At 42.4% G+C, this 14,800-nt stretch overlaps 1 protein-coding gene across 1 annotated transcript; it reads right to left on the bottom strand.

Annotated features, from left to right (window-relative positions):
- Positions 1-3,845: 3,845 nt before the first annotated feature.
- On the bottom strand, positions 3,846-6,507 carry LOC127003573 (uncharacterized). Its single transcript, XM_050870451.1, has 4 exons — positions 6,036-6,507; positions 5,774-5,875; positions 5,495-5,677; positions 3,846-5,243 (listed from the first exon to the last, which is right to left on the bottom strand). The coding sequence occupies exons 1-4, from the start codon at positions 6,325-6,327 to the stop codon at positions 5,053-5,055; spliced, it is 768 nt and encodes a 255-aa protein (XP_050726408.1). The 5' UTR covers positions 6,328-6,507; the 3' UTR covers positions 3,846-5,052.
- Between the last annotated feature and the right edge of the window lie 8,293 nt (positions 6,508-14,800).

Below are 14,800 nucleotides of genomic sequence, written 5' to 3'. Positions count from 1 at the left end.
CCCCACACAACCCGACACACCAGAACACCATCTCCTCCATTGCCCAAGATTCCACCTCCCCTCCGCACCAACCTCAAGGCATCTCAACCAGCCTCCGCATTCACAGGCCAACCCTAGAAGACCTCGACACCCTCAGCCCCAACACAGCCTTCCAAGCCCTCAAGTGTACGCAAACCTTCCTGCAGAGCAAACAACAACCTGATACCAACTACCACAGCCTAACTAGCCCCATAAAAAACACCTAAGAAGAAGAGGATGTGAAGGGAAGGAAGGGTAGGAAGTGCAGGGAGGAGGGCCCCACGTTGACCTGGTCGCCCGGTAAGCTGAGTAAGCCAGTGTCTGTCTGTCCTGTCTGTCTGTGTAGCCTATGTCTGTCTGCCTGTCTGTGACTCTGTCTCTGTCTGCGTCCCTCCCTGTCTATTTGTCTATCTGTCTGCGTCGAGGTCAAGGAGGGACAGAATAGCCTACATGTTACTGACCTGTCTTGGCGGGAGGGACTTTTTTTTATATATTATTATTTTTTTTTTTACATCGCCTGTAGCGCCGGTAGGTTTCTTCAGGGCTGGTGGTCGGCTCAAGCCCGTCATGGCGCAGGCAATTTCTTTTAGTGGCACCAGTTATACAATTGGCTCACGCTGCCCCCCGAAACTCATTATTGATTCACTTGGACGGTTTTTTCTAGAGTCCGGGTTGATGGGTGATCTTCTGGACAGCATGTGGGTAGTCTTAGGCCACTCGGCGGTGACTGAAAAATCCCAGGTGGTAGCGTGGGGATTCGAACCGACTTTTCTTTGTTTTCCTTGTGTTTCTCACGTATACAACCCCCACAAATCCTACAACCCCCCACAATCCCCCCTCAACCCCCACACAACTCCCCACAAACCCCCAGAACCTCCCCACAACCCCCTCAAACTCCCTCACAACCCCTCAATAACACCTACAGCCCCCCCACAAACCCCTCACAAACCTCTCCACAACTCCCTTCAAACCCCTACATCCTTCCTCACAGCTCTCCACAACCCCAACAACCTCCCCACAGCTCTCCACAACCCCCCCCTGTCCCCCCACAAATCCCTATAACCCCCCACAACCTCCCCACAAACCCCTATAACCCCTCTTAACAACCACCCCCACACACAGCCTCTTATAATATGCCACACTTCTACTTCTCAAACTGTACCGTAGATAGATAGATAGCCCCAAACTGTACCGTAGATAGATAGATAGCCCCAAACTGTACCGTAGATAGATAGATAGCCCCAAACTGTACCGTAGATAGATAAATAGTCCCAAACTGTACCGTAGATAGATAAATAGTCCCCAAACTGTACCGTATATAGATAGATAGCCCCAAACTGTACCGTAGATAGATAGATAGCCCCAAACTGTACCGTAGATAGATATATATAGTCCCAAACTGTACCATAGATAGATAGACAGACTCGGCCCTCCCTCCTTCCTTCCCTTCCCCCTCCCCCTCTTCTTCCTCCTTTTACATCACGTGGTTTGCCTTGGTGATGTCTTCCTCTGTACTATCTACGTCACATTATTGCACCCTCTCTTCCCCCTCTTCCCCTCCTCCTGCTCCCCACATCGTGCTTTATGTTTCCTTCCTTTCTTTATTTTTTTCTCTCTCCCTTTCTTCCTTTCATATATTCCTCCATTCCGTACTTCCCTTCTCGTTTCCTCCTTCACATTTTTTCTTTCTCTTGTTTCGGTTTTCATCAGTATTGTGTTCCATTTCCTTTCATTTTTCATTTCTTTCTCCCTTTCTTTCTTTCATACATTCCTCAGTTCCTTCCTTCCTTCCTTCCTTCGTTAAGTGCCAGACAAGAAACCTTTTGACATCCATTGCCTTAGAGTGAGGTCGGTATTTTCAGACGCCTCCGCCTCTCACATCAAATACTTCCAAAGGTCGAAAAGGAAATCACTCGGGTTCTAATGGGTGTTTATTTAATGTTCAAGGTACAGAAGGATGATCAAACTACCAAAAGGATCATAAAACTACCCCTGGAAATGCCTTGTCATATATATGTGCTTGTGCGTCAGTATGTTTAATAATGTCCTTGAGACGAACGCCCATTCACCTCACGAAGGGGAGCCGCAAAGTGCTTACACGGGTTACCAGCCTAAGCTATTGTTGCCTTCATGGGCGTTTTAGTGGGCTGGGCTTTTACTATAGTGCTAAATTGCTCTGAGTTCCGTGCACTGCTACGGTTAAGTTAATGGAGACCCAGTGAAAACTGAGTGCCTCCAGCCATCACAAAGGTATAGACTTGATGCGTGTTCACTGACATGCAGCCGAAAGCGGTCTTGAAGCCGCTTTTTACGTCTTTGTTTCGTATCCTCAGACGCTTCCACCTCTCACATCAACTGTTGTTCCCAAGGGTCAAAAATGAGATAAATCGGGTCCTAATGGGTGATTTTTTAGGTTCAGGATACATATAAAGGGTCAAACTACCAGAAGGATCACACAACCACCCCTGGAAATACCCAAGACCCCTATGAAAGCCTTGCCAAATAGGTGGGTCAAAAAAGGAGATGAATCGGGTTCTCGTGAGTGTTCATGGTATATAAGAAAGGTCGAACTACCACCAGGGTCACACAACCACCCTTGGAAATGCCCAAGGCGCCTATATACGAAAACCGTGTCAAAGACGTGTGTGCTTGGACGCCTAAATGTTTTAAGAATGTGTCCTCTTGTCTCTCTAAGCTGCCGGCACGCGAGGAAACCTGGTCGCCTGCGCTGGGCGCCCTGCACGTTCCCCCTTCCATGCATGACTATTGGCGTGTGGCTTATAATTAAAGAGTCAAGTACATACGTCAGTGAGAGTTATAAGCAGATAGGTGAATATAAATAAGAAAATAAATGCCTGGGTATCTGAAGAGGAATACTGATTTATTTTAATATTATTTTGTTTTCTGCCACAGTATATTACACACCTCCTCCTCCTCCTCCTCCTCCTCCGCCTCTCCCGGTTGCGCATTCCCTCTCTCTCTACTGGTACGGGCGCCCACTCTAGAACATGCAAGCTACGGGCGGCGGCCGTGCGGCGTAACGGGACACACACACACACACACACACACACACACACACACACACACATCACCCTTCCCCACTTCCCCCATTACTCATCACATGAAACTCATTGTATTGTATTTTTGTGTATTTTCAGCCTTATGGCTGCCTACAAATGAATATACCATTTATTATTATTGTTATTATTATTATTATTATTACACACACACACACACACAGCCTCCCATGCCACACTTCCTGCTATTCTCACTCCCACAGCCTTACGGAGTCCCAAACTGTTCCGTAGATAGATGGATAGACTCGGCCCTCCCTCCTTCCTTCCCTTCCCCCTCCCCCTCTTCTTCCTCCTTTTACATCACGTAGTTTGCCTTGGTGATGTCTTCCTCTGTACTATCTACGTCACATTATTGCACCCTCTCTTCCCCCTCTTCCCCTCCTCCTGCTCCCCACATCGTGCTTTATGTTTCCTTCCTTTCTTTATTTTTTTCTCTCTCCCTTTCTTCCTTTCATATATTCCTCCATTCCGTACTTCCCTTCTCGTTTCCTCCTTCACATTTTTTCTTTCTCTTGTTTCGGTTTTCATCAGTATTGTGTTCCATTTCCTTTCATTTTTCATTTCTTTCTCCCTTTCTTTCTTTCATACATTCCTCAGTTCCTTCCTTCCTTCCTTCGTTAAGTGCCAGACAAAAAACCTCTTCACATCCATTGCCTTAGAGTGAGGTCGGTATTTTCAGACGCCTCCGCCTCTCACATCAAATACTTCCAAAGGTCGAAAAGAAAATCACTCGGGTTCTAATGGGTGTTTATTTAATGTTCAAGGTACAGAAGAATATTCAAACTATCAGAATGGTAAAAAAACCTACCCCTGGAAATGCCTTCTCAAATACGTGTGCTTGTGCGCCGATCTGTTTAATATTATGACCGTGAGAATCAAACATCCACTTAAAAGTCACGAAGGGGAGGCTCAAAGTGCTAACACGTGTGACCTGCCTGAGCTGTTGTTGCCTTCATGGGTGTCTAAGTGCTCTGTGCTTTCAAGATAATGCTATATTGGCCGTGTGTCCCAAATGCATCGCTGTGGTTAAGTTAATGGAGACATGAGTGCCTTGATGCGTGTTCACTGAAATGCAGCCGAAAGCGATCTTGCACCCGCTCTCTTTCTCTTTGTTTGGTGTTCCCAGACGCTTCCACTCTCACATCATCAACTGTTTCCAAGGCCAAAAATGAGATCAATAAGGTTCTCGTGGGTGTTTCTTTAGGTTCAAGGTACAGAAGGTCAAACTACCACCAGGGTCACACAGCCACCCCTGAAAATGCCCAAGACGCCTACGAAAGCCTTGTCAAATAGGTGGGCCAAAAATGAGGTCAATTGTGTTCTTGTGAGTGCTTTTTTAGGTTCAGGATACTGAAGAAGGGTCGAACTACCACCAGGGTCACACAGTCACCCCTGGAGAAGCCCAAAACTCCTACGTAAACCGTGTCAAAGATGTGTGTGTGCTTGGACGCGGAAATGTTTAAGACTGTGTCCCTTTGAACCTCGAAGCTGCCGGCACGCGAGGAAACCAGGTCGCCGGCGCTGGGTGACTTTTGCACGAGACCCCTTCCATGCTTACGTATTGACTTGTAGCTTGTAATTAAAGAGTCAAGTACATAAGTCAGTGAGAGTAAGTAGATAGGTGAATTAATAAGAATTATAATAAATGCTCTGGAAACCGAAGTACTGATTTTTCTTTTTTTGCTGCAGTCTATTGCACACCTCCTCCGCCTCTCCCGGTTGCGTATTCCCTCTCTCTCTACTGGTGCGTGGCGCCCACTCTTGAACAGGGCAGGGTACGTTAGGCCAGGTCAGGTTTGGTTGAAGGCATTTCTGGTAATTTTGAGTGGGAGTCTCAATTGGAGTATTGTCCTGAATACCCGTGGTCAGTTTGGAAGCTACAGCCGGGGACCTCATAGCTACCCGTTGAGAGATTGGGAATATGCCGCCCGGTCGCCTTCAGCAGGACAGAGGCGCCTCAGCCCCTCATGCACACGACGCGGTAGCTACTGTCGCAGGAGATGTCGTAGATTAAATAGTTGTCGTCTTTTTTCTTCATGCGGGCACAGAATGTGTTCAAGTCGCCGTTAGGCTCGCCCGGGTACCACTCACTCTCGTTCACGGCGTGCCCGTCCAGCCACTTTGTCGCCTTGATGCCCACCCACGTCTCTGCGGGGAGAATGTTGTTAGCGGCGCGACCCCCGGGTGCAGCTCTTAGTGGCTACTGACACACAAACATGGGAGTCTAAGGCCGTTACGAGGCTGGGTTACACACTAGCGAGGCACTCATCGCCCCCGTGTATAGAGTGTCAACCCGTAGCACTTTTGACTTTTGGCTATTGCTCCCGGCTTTGTGCCACTGTAATCAAGAGACGCCAATATGGGATCAGATGCTATGCTGTTCAGTCATGTAAACTCACCTTGGCCACCCGCATTGTCCAAGTAAAACTGCTGCAGAGACGGGAAGTTCTCGGGTTGCGCGACGGCCAGGTCTGCTTCCAGGGAGCTGCAGTACTGACGGGCTTCGCACCACCGCATGTTGCGATCAACAAAATGTACGCAGCCCACGGCATGCTCCGCAAACGGCCCATCGCAAGTTGTACCTGTGAGCAGGAAAGAGTCAGGGGGGGGAGGATACACTGACCGGGCTATCACAGAAGGAGATGAAGGGCAGCGCTATTAGGCGTGCAGCAACTCACTCTTTGGTTGGGGTTCCAGCACACCTTCCCTGCAGGTGTGCGGGAAGCACTCCACCTCTGCCTCTTCCCCGTCCTGCAGCACCTCCCCCTCTCTAATGCACACTGCAAAGAGGAGTCGTGTCGGGAGGGGCTGGTAATGGTCTGAGGGCGGTTGTTAGGAATGGCAATGTTATGACTGGACAAAATGTAGCCCGGCTGAGAGCAAGGCTCCGTGTGAACGGCTGAACGTTAGTGTGACATAACACTGCCGGGGGCGCCTTACCGTTGCGGTGTCGGGTCCTGCAGGCGGCGGCGTCCTGTCCCTCGGGCGGCGGGTCGGCCAGGCTGTCCAGCAGCACGTCGTACATCACACAGCCGCTGGCGTTGTGGGTGAACAGGTGACACCAGGGCGTGTGCGTGGCCGTGATGGCACACAGGATCTCCTCCGACACGGGGACGGTCTGGGTCCTGGCGGCGGCGCCCAGCCGGTCCTGCGTGATCAGGGCTTTGTGCCACACGGTGGAGGCGCTGGCGGCGGCCAGCACGAGGCAAAGCAGTGCCGGCAGGGGCGTCATGACGGGTCGGAGGCCAGGGGGGGCGGGGCGGGGCGGCCGGCAGGGCAGCAAGGCGGCGGCCGTGCGAGGCGTGACGGGCGAGTGGGCACTCTGGATGAGGCCGGGGCGGCGAGGCGTGTGTGTGTGTGTGTCGATAACTCTTGGAGCTTTTACGGCACCTGCCAATTACTTCAACACACACACACACACACACACACACACACACAACAGGCCCTGGATTCTTTAGCTTTAGGCGCCTCAGTGACCTGACCTCGTGGAGTGGTCATTTCAGAAGGTCACTTGGATGATGCTTTTGAGGTCACAAACGAAGTGGAAAAGTAAGAGGATGCCGTGAGACTTTTATTTACATGTTGATGCGGCGTTATGAGATACGTTCATCATTATTATTATTATTATTATTATTATTATTATTATTATTATTATTATTATTATTATTATTATTATTATTATTATTATTATTATTATTATTACTATTACTATTTTTATTATTATTATTATTATTATTATTATTATTATTATTATTATTATTATTATTATTATTATTATTATTATTATTATTATTATTATTATTATTATTATTATTATTATTATTATTATTATTATTATTATTATTATTATTATTATTATTATTATTATTATCATTATTATTATTATTATTATTATTATTATTATTATTATTATTATTATTATTATTATTATTATTATTATTATTATTATTATTATTATTGCTATTATTATTATTATTATTATTATTATTATTATTATTATTATTATTATTATTATTATTATTATTATTATTATTATTATTATTATTATTATTATTATTATTATTATTATTATTATTATTATTATTATTATTATTATTATTATTATTATTATTATTATTATTATTATTATTATTATTATTATTATTATTATTATTATTATTATTATTATTAATTTTATTATTAGCGTCATACTAAAGCTGTCACGTGTGTGTGTGTGTGTGTGTGTGTGTGTGTGTGTGTGTGTGTCAGGGATGGGGTATTCGTATTCGGTATTCGTATTCGAATACATTCGAATACAGTATTTGGGTGTATTCGTATTCGTATTCGAAAACTTGTCATCTGACATCAAAGTATTCGCATTCGTATTCGAATACTTGGGAAAAGTATTCGTATTCTTCGAATAATATGTCGAATAATCTTAAATCCATCATCAAAAATAAGTTATTGTTCCTTCCAAGTTACAAATCGTCGTTCCTGTTTGTCCGACGTGTATGATACAGGTCAATTACATTTCAACCTACTTGTGAGGCCTCTCTCGATCACTATATCCTTCCCCTACCGTTCACTCTTCCTTCCCTCATCCTCTAACGGTGTCATGACTTGTATGAGACCCGTATACCGTCCCTCCCCTTCCCTCCCTCGTCCCTGCTAGCTAGCTGAATCTACGAGACCGAGACGCGGATTAACCCTGGCCGCTTCTTACCAGTACCAGTATTCTCCCTCAGTCTGTCTCACACTGTCACTCAGTTAAGTTCTTGTTTTTGTTACTAATACACAGTAGTCATGTCTAATCCTCCAGCCAAGCGGCAACGACAGCCGTATACGCAGAAATACACGGAAAAATGGGAAAGTGACCCGTTGTTTGAAAGTTGGCTGACAAGAAGCGGCAAGGGGCCTATGTATTTCCACTGTAAATTGTGTAATTCTGACGGAAAGGCGGGTAAATCAGAAATAGAAAAGCATGCTGCTGGGGCAAAACATAAGAAGATAGTTGAAAGTGCAAAACATATAGTTAGTGTACTCGATATACCTATAGTGTTTGTTGAGAAAAGCATGCATACATTGCTAGAACATATGACAGCTGACATCTACAAAACTTCAGATCTACAGGAATAGCAGTCATTCTAGGTAGGTAACAATGAAGGCTAACTATGTTTGCAAGTAGCTACCCATCATCTCTCTCTCTCTCTCTCTCTCTCTCTCTCTCTCTCTCTCTCTCTCTCTCTCTCTCTGTCTATTTATGTATATAAGAATTTAAAACAAAAATACGAGAGGGAAATGCTGTGGTAAATTTTAGGCAAATCAGGGAACTTTTGTCAGTTCGATCTGGGAGCCGCAGACTGCGGCCCTCAATTGCCTCTTGCCAATGGTAGGGTGTGTTACTCCAGGCTCATTGTTGGATTTATTCTCTATTTTGCTCCCCCCCCCCCCTCTGGAATCCCTGGATATTACATGAATTATAGTGATATAGATATTTTGTTGTGTTTCAGTACAGCTTAGAAATATACCTGAAAATTTTTGAAAACAAATATGTCTTAGTTTACTATTTACTTATTTTACTATTGAATAACTTTAGTACCGTATTAGGCTCATTGCCGAGCTACCTACATGAAAAAATTATTTTCAACGAAAAGTATTCATGAATGCATTCACGAATACTCTCGTGAAGTATTCGTATTTGTATTCGAATTATCAGTATTTCAGAGTATTCGTATTCGTATAAATATGAAGTATCCGTATTCGTATTCGAATACACAGTTCTTGTATTCCCCTCATCCCTGGTGTGTGTGTGTGTGTGTGTGTGTGTGTAACATGATAAGTGGCTACCCAAGACTTACCGATTTACATTACAGACAAACATTACAGGGAAAAGAAAACAGGAGAAATAAGAGAGAAAGGACGGATGGAATACTAGCACGCAATGAACACAAAATAAATCACACGATAGACCTATAATCAAGATGTATATGGGCCTACTAAGCCTAATCATAGACAGTTGCTAGTCCATATATGTTACTTTCTGTATGGATTAAGAAGAATAGAAGCGGATGGGGGAAGGAGAGCTTGTCGAGAGAGAGAGAGAGAGAGAGAGATAGGGCTGCTGTTGTCCAATGGGAAGATAGAAAACGGTGCATGAAAATGGTAAACTCAGGTAGATATTGACTTCTTCTTTTTCTTCTTCTTCTTCTTCCTTGTGTTTTCCCTGACCTTTACCCCCAACCGAGAATCGTGAGGGAGGGAGGGAGGGAGGGAGGAGGAGGAGGAGGAGGTAAATTGCGTAATATTAGAATCCTCCTCCTCCTCCTCCTCTTCTTTACCTATTCTTCCTTCTTTCCATCATCATCATCGTCATCATCATCATTATCTCCTGATAGATAAAAATGTCACTCCCTAATCTCTTTTTTTTTCAATTAATGATAAAATCTTCCCTTAATAGCCAACGTTTTCTTTTCTTTCTTTCTTTATTTATTTCTCTAGGTATTTTTAAGGTATATGTGTTATGTTTTCCTTCTTCCTCCCTCTTTATTTTACACTTAACTACATTTTGAGAGACTTGTTTAGCTTATAATAAATTTTCCTTCCCTGTTGTTGTGTTTAGTAACTTTATGGGGATTCTGATTGTGAAATTACGTATCATATTCTTTTTGTTAGTCTGGGTCAAGCACATCCCTTAATACGCTTTTTATCAGGTTGGTATGTACTTATTTCTTTCATACTGATTTCTAAAGTATTTGCTAAGTTTTTATGGTGTTTTGATATGAAGCGACAGTGATTGATAATAATAATTCCTACTAATTCTTACTAAACGCATCGGTCTCTCACACAATGCGATCATTTTTCAAGGCCTTTTCTGCTTGTTAATTTCCTTCTTTTAGTACGGTTTGTAAATATTGGCAAGGTATAGCTTTTTAGGGGGTACAAGATTGTCTTTTTCTGTCTATTATTATCCTTCTTTTATTGTGGTTAACTGTTTCCAGGGATATAAGAATGGCTTTTCCACTGGTATGTATAAACGTTCTTTCTCTGTGGTCATCTGTGCGAGAGGCTTTTCTGTGTGTCTGTGTGTGTGTGTGTTTCGCTTGGGTCACGGACTGTAAGATTTTTTGTATTTCTTTTGTTTCTTTGGGTTTGAGAGTAAAGGCTGTATTGTGTAGTGTTTCTGTCTGTCTGTCTGTCTGTCTGTCTCTCTCGCGTCAGGGTATCCTTCTCCTCCACTCGTCTCTTCCTTTCTCCGCTGCTTACGGTCTCCCTGTTGCCTTCATTATCCTCCTGACCCCAGTTCGTATCTCCTCGCAGACGTGGCATCCGTTTCCTCCCTTTATTCCTATGATTCTACCCTATTGTCTGTTTGTCTATGTCATTTTTCATCTCTCTCTCTCTCTCTCTCTCTCTCTCTCTCTCTCTCTCTCTCTCTTGTTCTTGTTTTACTTCTTCCAAAGCTTTCTTCCTCCTTATCCTTTCCCTTCCCCTCCCTCCATTTCTTCCTCCTCCTTCTCTCCCTTCCTCTCTCCCTCCCACACCATTTACACACACACACACACACACACACACACACACACACACTCATCATTTCTTTCTCCCCTCCCAAGTGGTTTGCGTGTACTTGATTCATGACTTTCAACGAGGCTCCTTTAATCTAGCGCTCTTCAAACCTTTATTTTCTTTCAATGACCCGCCTTGAAGCGCTTTAATAGCACTGAGAGCCATTTGATACCAGTCGTGTGTGTTTTTGTGATTGATGGATGCAACATTCTGACCTAAACAGTGAAATCTAGACCCGGAAAAGGTTCAGGTCCATGTTCTTAAACGCCTCGGCTCCCATTACGACTATTTCCCAAGGCCACTGAGAAGATTAGCCGGGTTTTCATGGGTGATATTCCCGTTCAAGATGGAGAAGTCGGGTAAAACTGTCACTGGCATCACAAAACAGTCCATGAAAAGCCCAGCAACAACTTATTCGAGAGGCTTTTCAAACAGGTGAACTGAGGCGCGGAGACGTTTCAGAATACTGTCTAAAAAGTCACATTCTAAGAAGCCTCCAACTCAGGGTTGGCAATGATTTCATCAAATTGATTTAATCACATTATTAAATTATTGATTTTTTTACTAAAAAAATCATGATTTTATTTTTATTTTTATTTTTTTGACTAAAAGTATTCCATAAGTTAAATGATGTGCTCCAAAGATGGTAAAATAAAACAACCTATTCCTGTGCAATGATTCGTTTATTCTCTTCAAGGTAGGAAATATATACAAAAAAAAAAAATCCTACATTATTATAATTTATAATAAGGAACTGACAACTGAGATTAATTTATCCTTGAAATATGTTTGATTAGTAAAGTAGACCTATCCTGGAGAAGAGATATCATATATATGTTGCCTAATCTATGTATTAATGTAAAACAAATGGAGAGAATTTGTTTGAGATGTGTGATTCCTGAACGAGTATGTATCTGGATCCTTGACTGCGCTCAGACTTACAGGCCCTAAACTTAAAGTAACCTATGGAGACTTTCAAACCACTCAAAAGGATATATATATATATATATATATATATATATATATATATATATATATATATATATATATATATATATATATATATATATGTGTGTGTGTGTGTGTGTGTGTGTGTGTGTGTGTAGTAAAAAAAAAAAAAAAAAATCAAATATGAAAAAAACTGATTTTTTTTTCGATTAAAAAAAAAAAAAATCACCAACCCTGCAGTCCAACTGTATTAAGCATTCAGATCCCAGCACAGTGGCCAAGATCATGTCAGGCGTTAGGCGGGACAGCACAATGCATGGATAAACACGTAACTTGATAGCAGACTCAGACACAGGTAACGCATGTGATATTATAAGAAGGCGCACCGGTTGGTGGGATAGGCAGCCAGGTAGGTGTTCGGTAGGCACCAGGCAAAGAAGAGAATGTGCAGGTAAATCTAATCACAAGGACGGGAAGGAAAGGTTGTAATCTGACACCTGCATTCACCTGTCTTTTGTTAATATTCACCCGAGTACTCTCGGTTTATCTAGAAGGAGGAGGAGGAGGAGGAGGAAGGAAGGAGAAGAACAAGACAAAGACGAAGACAAAAAGAGAAAAAGAGACACTGGGAGAAGAAGATAAAGAATGGAGGAGGAGAAGGAGGAGGAGGAGGAGGACTAATGGAAGATGTTCGGACTTTCCAATCTCTTACAAATGATCTTTCTTCTACGCAAACAGGATCCTCGTCCTCCTCCTCCTCCTCCTCTTCCTCTTCTTCTTCCAAAGGAATCACAGAATCCTCACGTTAAAACCCTATATACCATGACTTCCTCCTCCTCCTCCTCCTCCTCCTCCTCTTGACGTCATCTCGAATACATCCGCGTAAGGGAGAAGGAGGAAGAGGAGAAGGAGGAGGAAGAGAAGTGTAGGGTTGTAGGTCATTGATTCTTAACCCTTTCCGGGTAGTTTAGATTCTACAGTGGTTCCCAACCTTTTCAAAGCCACGGACCAGCCGAGCAAGTGGAAAAAATTCTGCGAACCAGTACCATAGGCATAGATCCAAGCATACACTGACATTTATAAAGTCCAAATGCACATTTTATTTTTTTAGCAGTTTAAAATTCAGTGGGTCAGTACCATGTAATGTAATGTTTCACATTATACAAAGTTAAGTGATTATAAAGGCTAAGTTATTCAAATGGACGCCACGAGGGAGAAAATACTGCACTAACTACAGCACTTGTACTACAGTAGGCATGGAAAAGACTGGCTGTCATGGTGATGGACTCATGTACCTATTGCAAGGTCTGTCAGTACAGCACAACGTAATATTTTACAAATGAAACTAGAAATCCGATCTCCCTCCCGCTAGCTTTAGCTCCTCTTCTCTTTCCTTTGTTTCTTCTGTCTTTCTTATTTTCTCTCGTTCTCTCTTCTTTCTTTCTTTTCTTCTTTCTTCCTCGTCTGTCCGGCGGGTGTTCCACCATACTCTAAATATTTCATTCAGTTTTTATTTCAATGCTCTGACAGATTATTATTTTCCTAAATCATGAGGAAAATAAAGTCACTAGTAAAGCAATTTGGCGGACCAGCAAATCATAAGCCGCGGACCGGCGGCACCGGTCCGCGGACCAAAGGTTGGGAACCACTGGCTTAGAATGACCTAATAGTATTTTTCACTTCTCTTTCGTAGACTTAATATTACTTTTCATTTATTTGTATTTCATTGACTATATATATATATATATATATATATATATATATATATATATATATATATATATATATATATATATATATATATATATATTTTTCTATTTCCCTTACAGGTCGTGTCAACAGGAAGGCGTGTGTGTGGATATGGAACGTGTCTGTGCGAATTATTGAAGGGGCGGGGGAAGAATGGATGGAATACCCCCCCATGCTCCCCCGTAACAGTGAGACCTTAATATGACCCCCCCTGTCACGACCACCACCACCACCACCACCATCATCACCACCACTACCACTACTACTACTACTACAAGCACCACTACAGGGAAAGGTACGTTGGTTAGATTTTTATTATCATTAATATTTATTATTATTATTATTATTATTATTATTATTATTATTATTATTATTATTATTATTATTATTATTATTATTATTATTATTATTATTATTATTATTATTATTATTATTATTATTATTATTATTATTATTATTATTATTATTATTATTATTATTATTATTAATATCATTATTTTTGTGTTTCATTCATCCAGGTCATTTTTCAGTGTTTGTGTTTCTTAGATATTCATTTTTAGTATATATGAGTTTTTGCTTGATAGACACATAGATAAAAAATAGATAGAATACTTTAGATAATTTATACTTAAAATACTGAAAAAGGGCTTAGGTGAAAAAATATTTAATGGAATACTGAAGATAATTTATTGTGAAAATATTGGAAATACTGAAAAAGGGCTTAGATGAAAAAGCTTTAATAGGATGCTTAAGATACTTTCCACAGTGTCGCAAAAGTCATACATATTACACACTGGAAATACACAAACCTTAACCTAGCTCAGCAACGTTGATCACTCAAAGCTCTTCACGCTACAACCTAACCCGAGGACAAGAAACAATGGAAAAACAATTGAAGCAAAGCGATGCAATACCGACATCGGCAGGAGTTATTTCTCGAATAGAGTTGTTCGCCACTGGAACAGCCTTCCTGCAGAAGTGGTTAGCGCAGAGACCATCAACTCCTTCAAGAAACGCATTGATCGCCACTTTGCTGCATCGGGAGTGAACTGAACGTATCCAAGAGTAGGTACACGAGTGCTTTAATCCTTCCCTGCAAGCCACTCCTATGGCAAACGGATTGATTAAATCACTGAAAGCAGGCAGCCTAGTTATGAGCCAACAGGCTTTCTGATGCCTGCTAGTCCATGTTTCCATGTTTCCTCCTCCTCCTCCTCCTCCTTTTCCTCCTCCTCTTCTTCCTTACTTAATGAAGCACTTGGAGACCTCAATTGTCCTCGCCTCACGTTGGGTCAGGCTAATTAGAGGTCAGGTCAGGTTAGGTCATGTGTGTGTGTGTGTGTGTGTGTGTGTGCGTGTGTGTGTGTGTGTGTGTGTGTGTGTGTGTGTGTGTGTGTGTAATGTTGCTCACGTTCTGCTTTGTTTTAAGATCCTCCTCCTCCTCCTCCTCCTCCTCCTCTTTTAAC

This window comes from Eriocheir sinensis, chromosome 25, assembly GCF_024679095.1.
Source record: "Eriocheir sinensis breed Jianghai 21 chromosome 25, ASM2467909v1, whole genome shotgun sequence".
In the NCBI taxonomy this organism is placed as follows: Eukaryota; Metazoa; Arthropoda; class Malacostraca; order Decapoda; family Varunidae; genus Eriocheir; species Eriocheir sinensis.
Note: the sequence above shows the minus strand (reverse complement) of the source record. Positions and strands in the feature narration are given on the sequence as shown.

What these genes read in the sequence shown, in the direction of transcription:
- LOC127003573 (XM_050870451.1), bottom strand. Translation starts at nt 6,327, where the DNA reads ATGACGCCCCTGCCGGCACTGCTTTGCCTCGTGCTGGCCGCCGCCAGC. An exon ending in CAGGACCCGACACCGCAACG is followed by an intron (nt 5,876 to 6,035) that starts GTAAGGCGCCCC and finishes TCCTCTTTGCAG; the next exon opens with TGTGCATTAGAGAGGGGGAG. An exon ending in GCTGGAACCCCAACCAAAGA is followed by an intron (nt 5,678 to 5,773) that starts GTGAGTTGCTGC and finishes TCCTGCTCACAG; the next exon opens with GTACAACTTGCGATGGGCCG.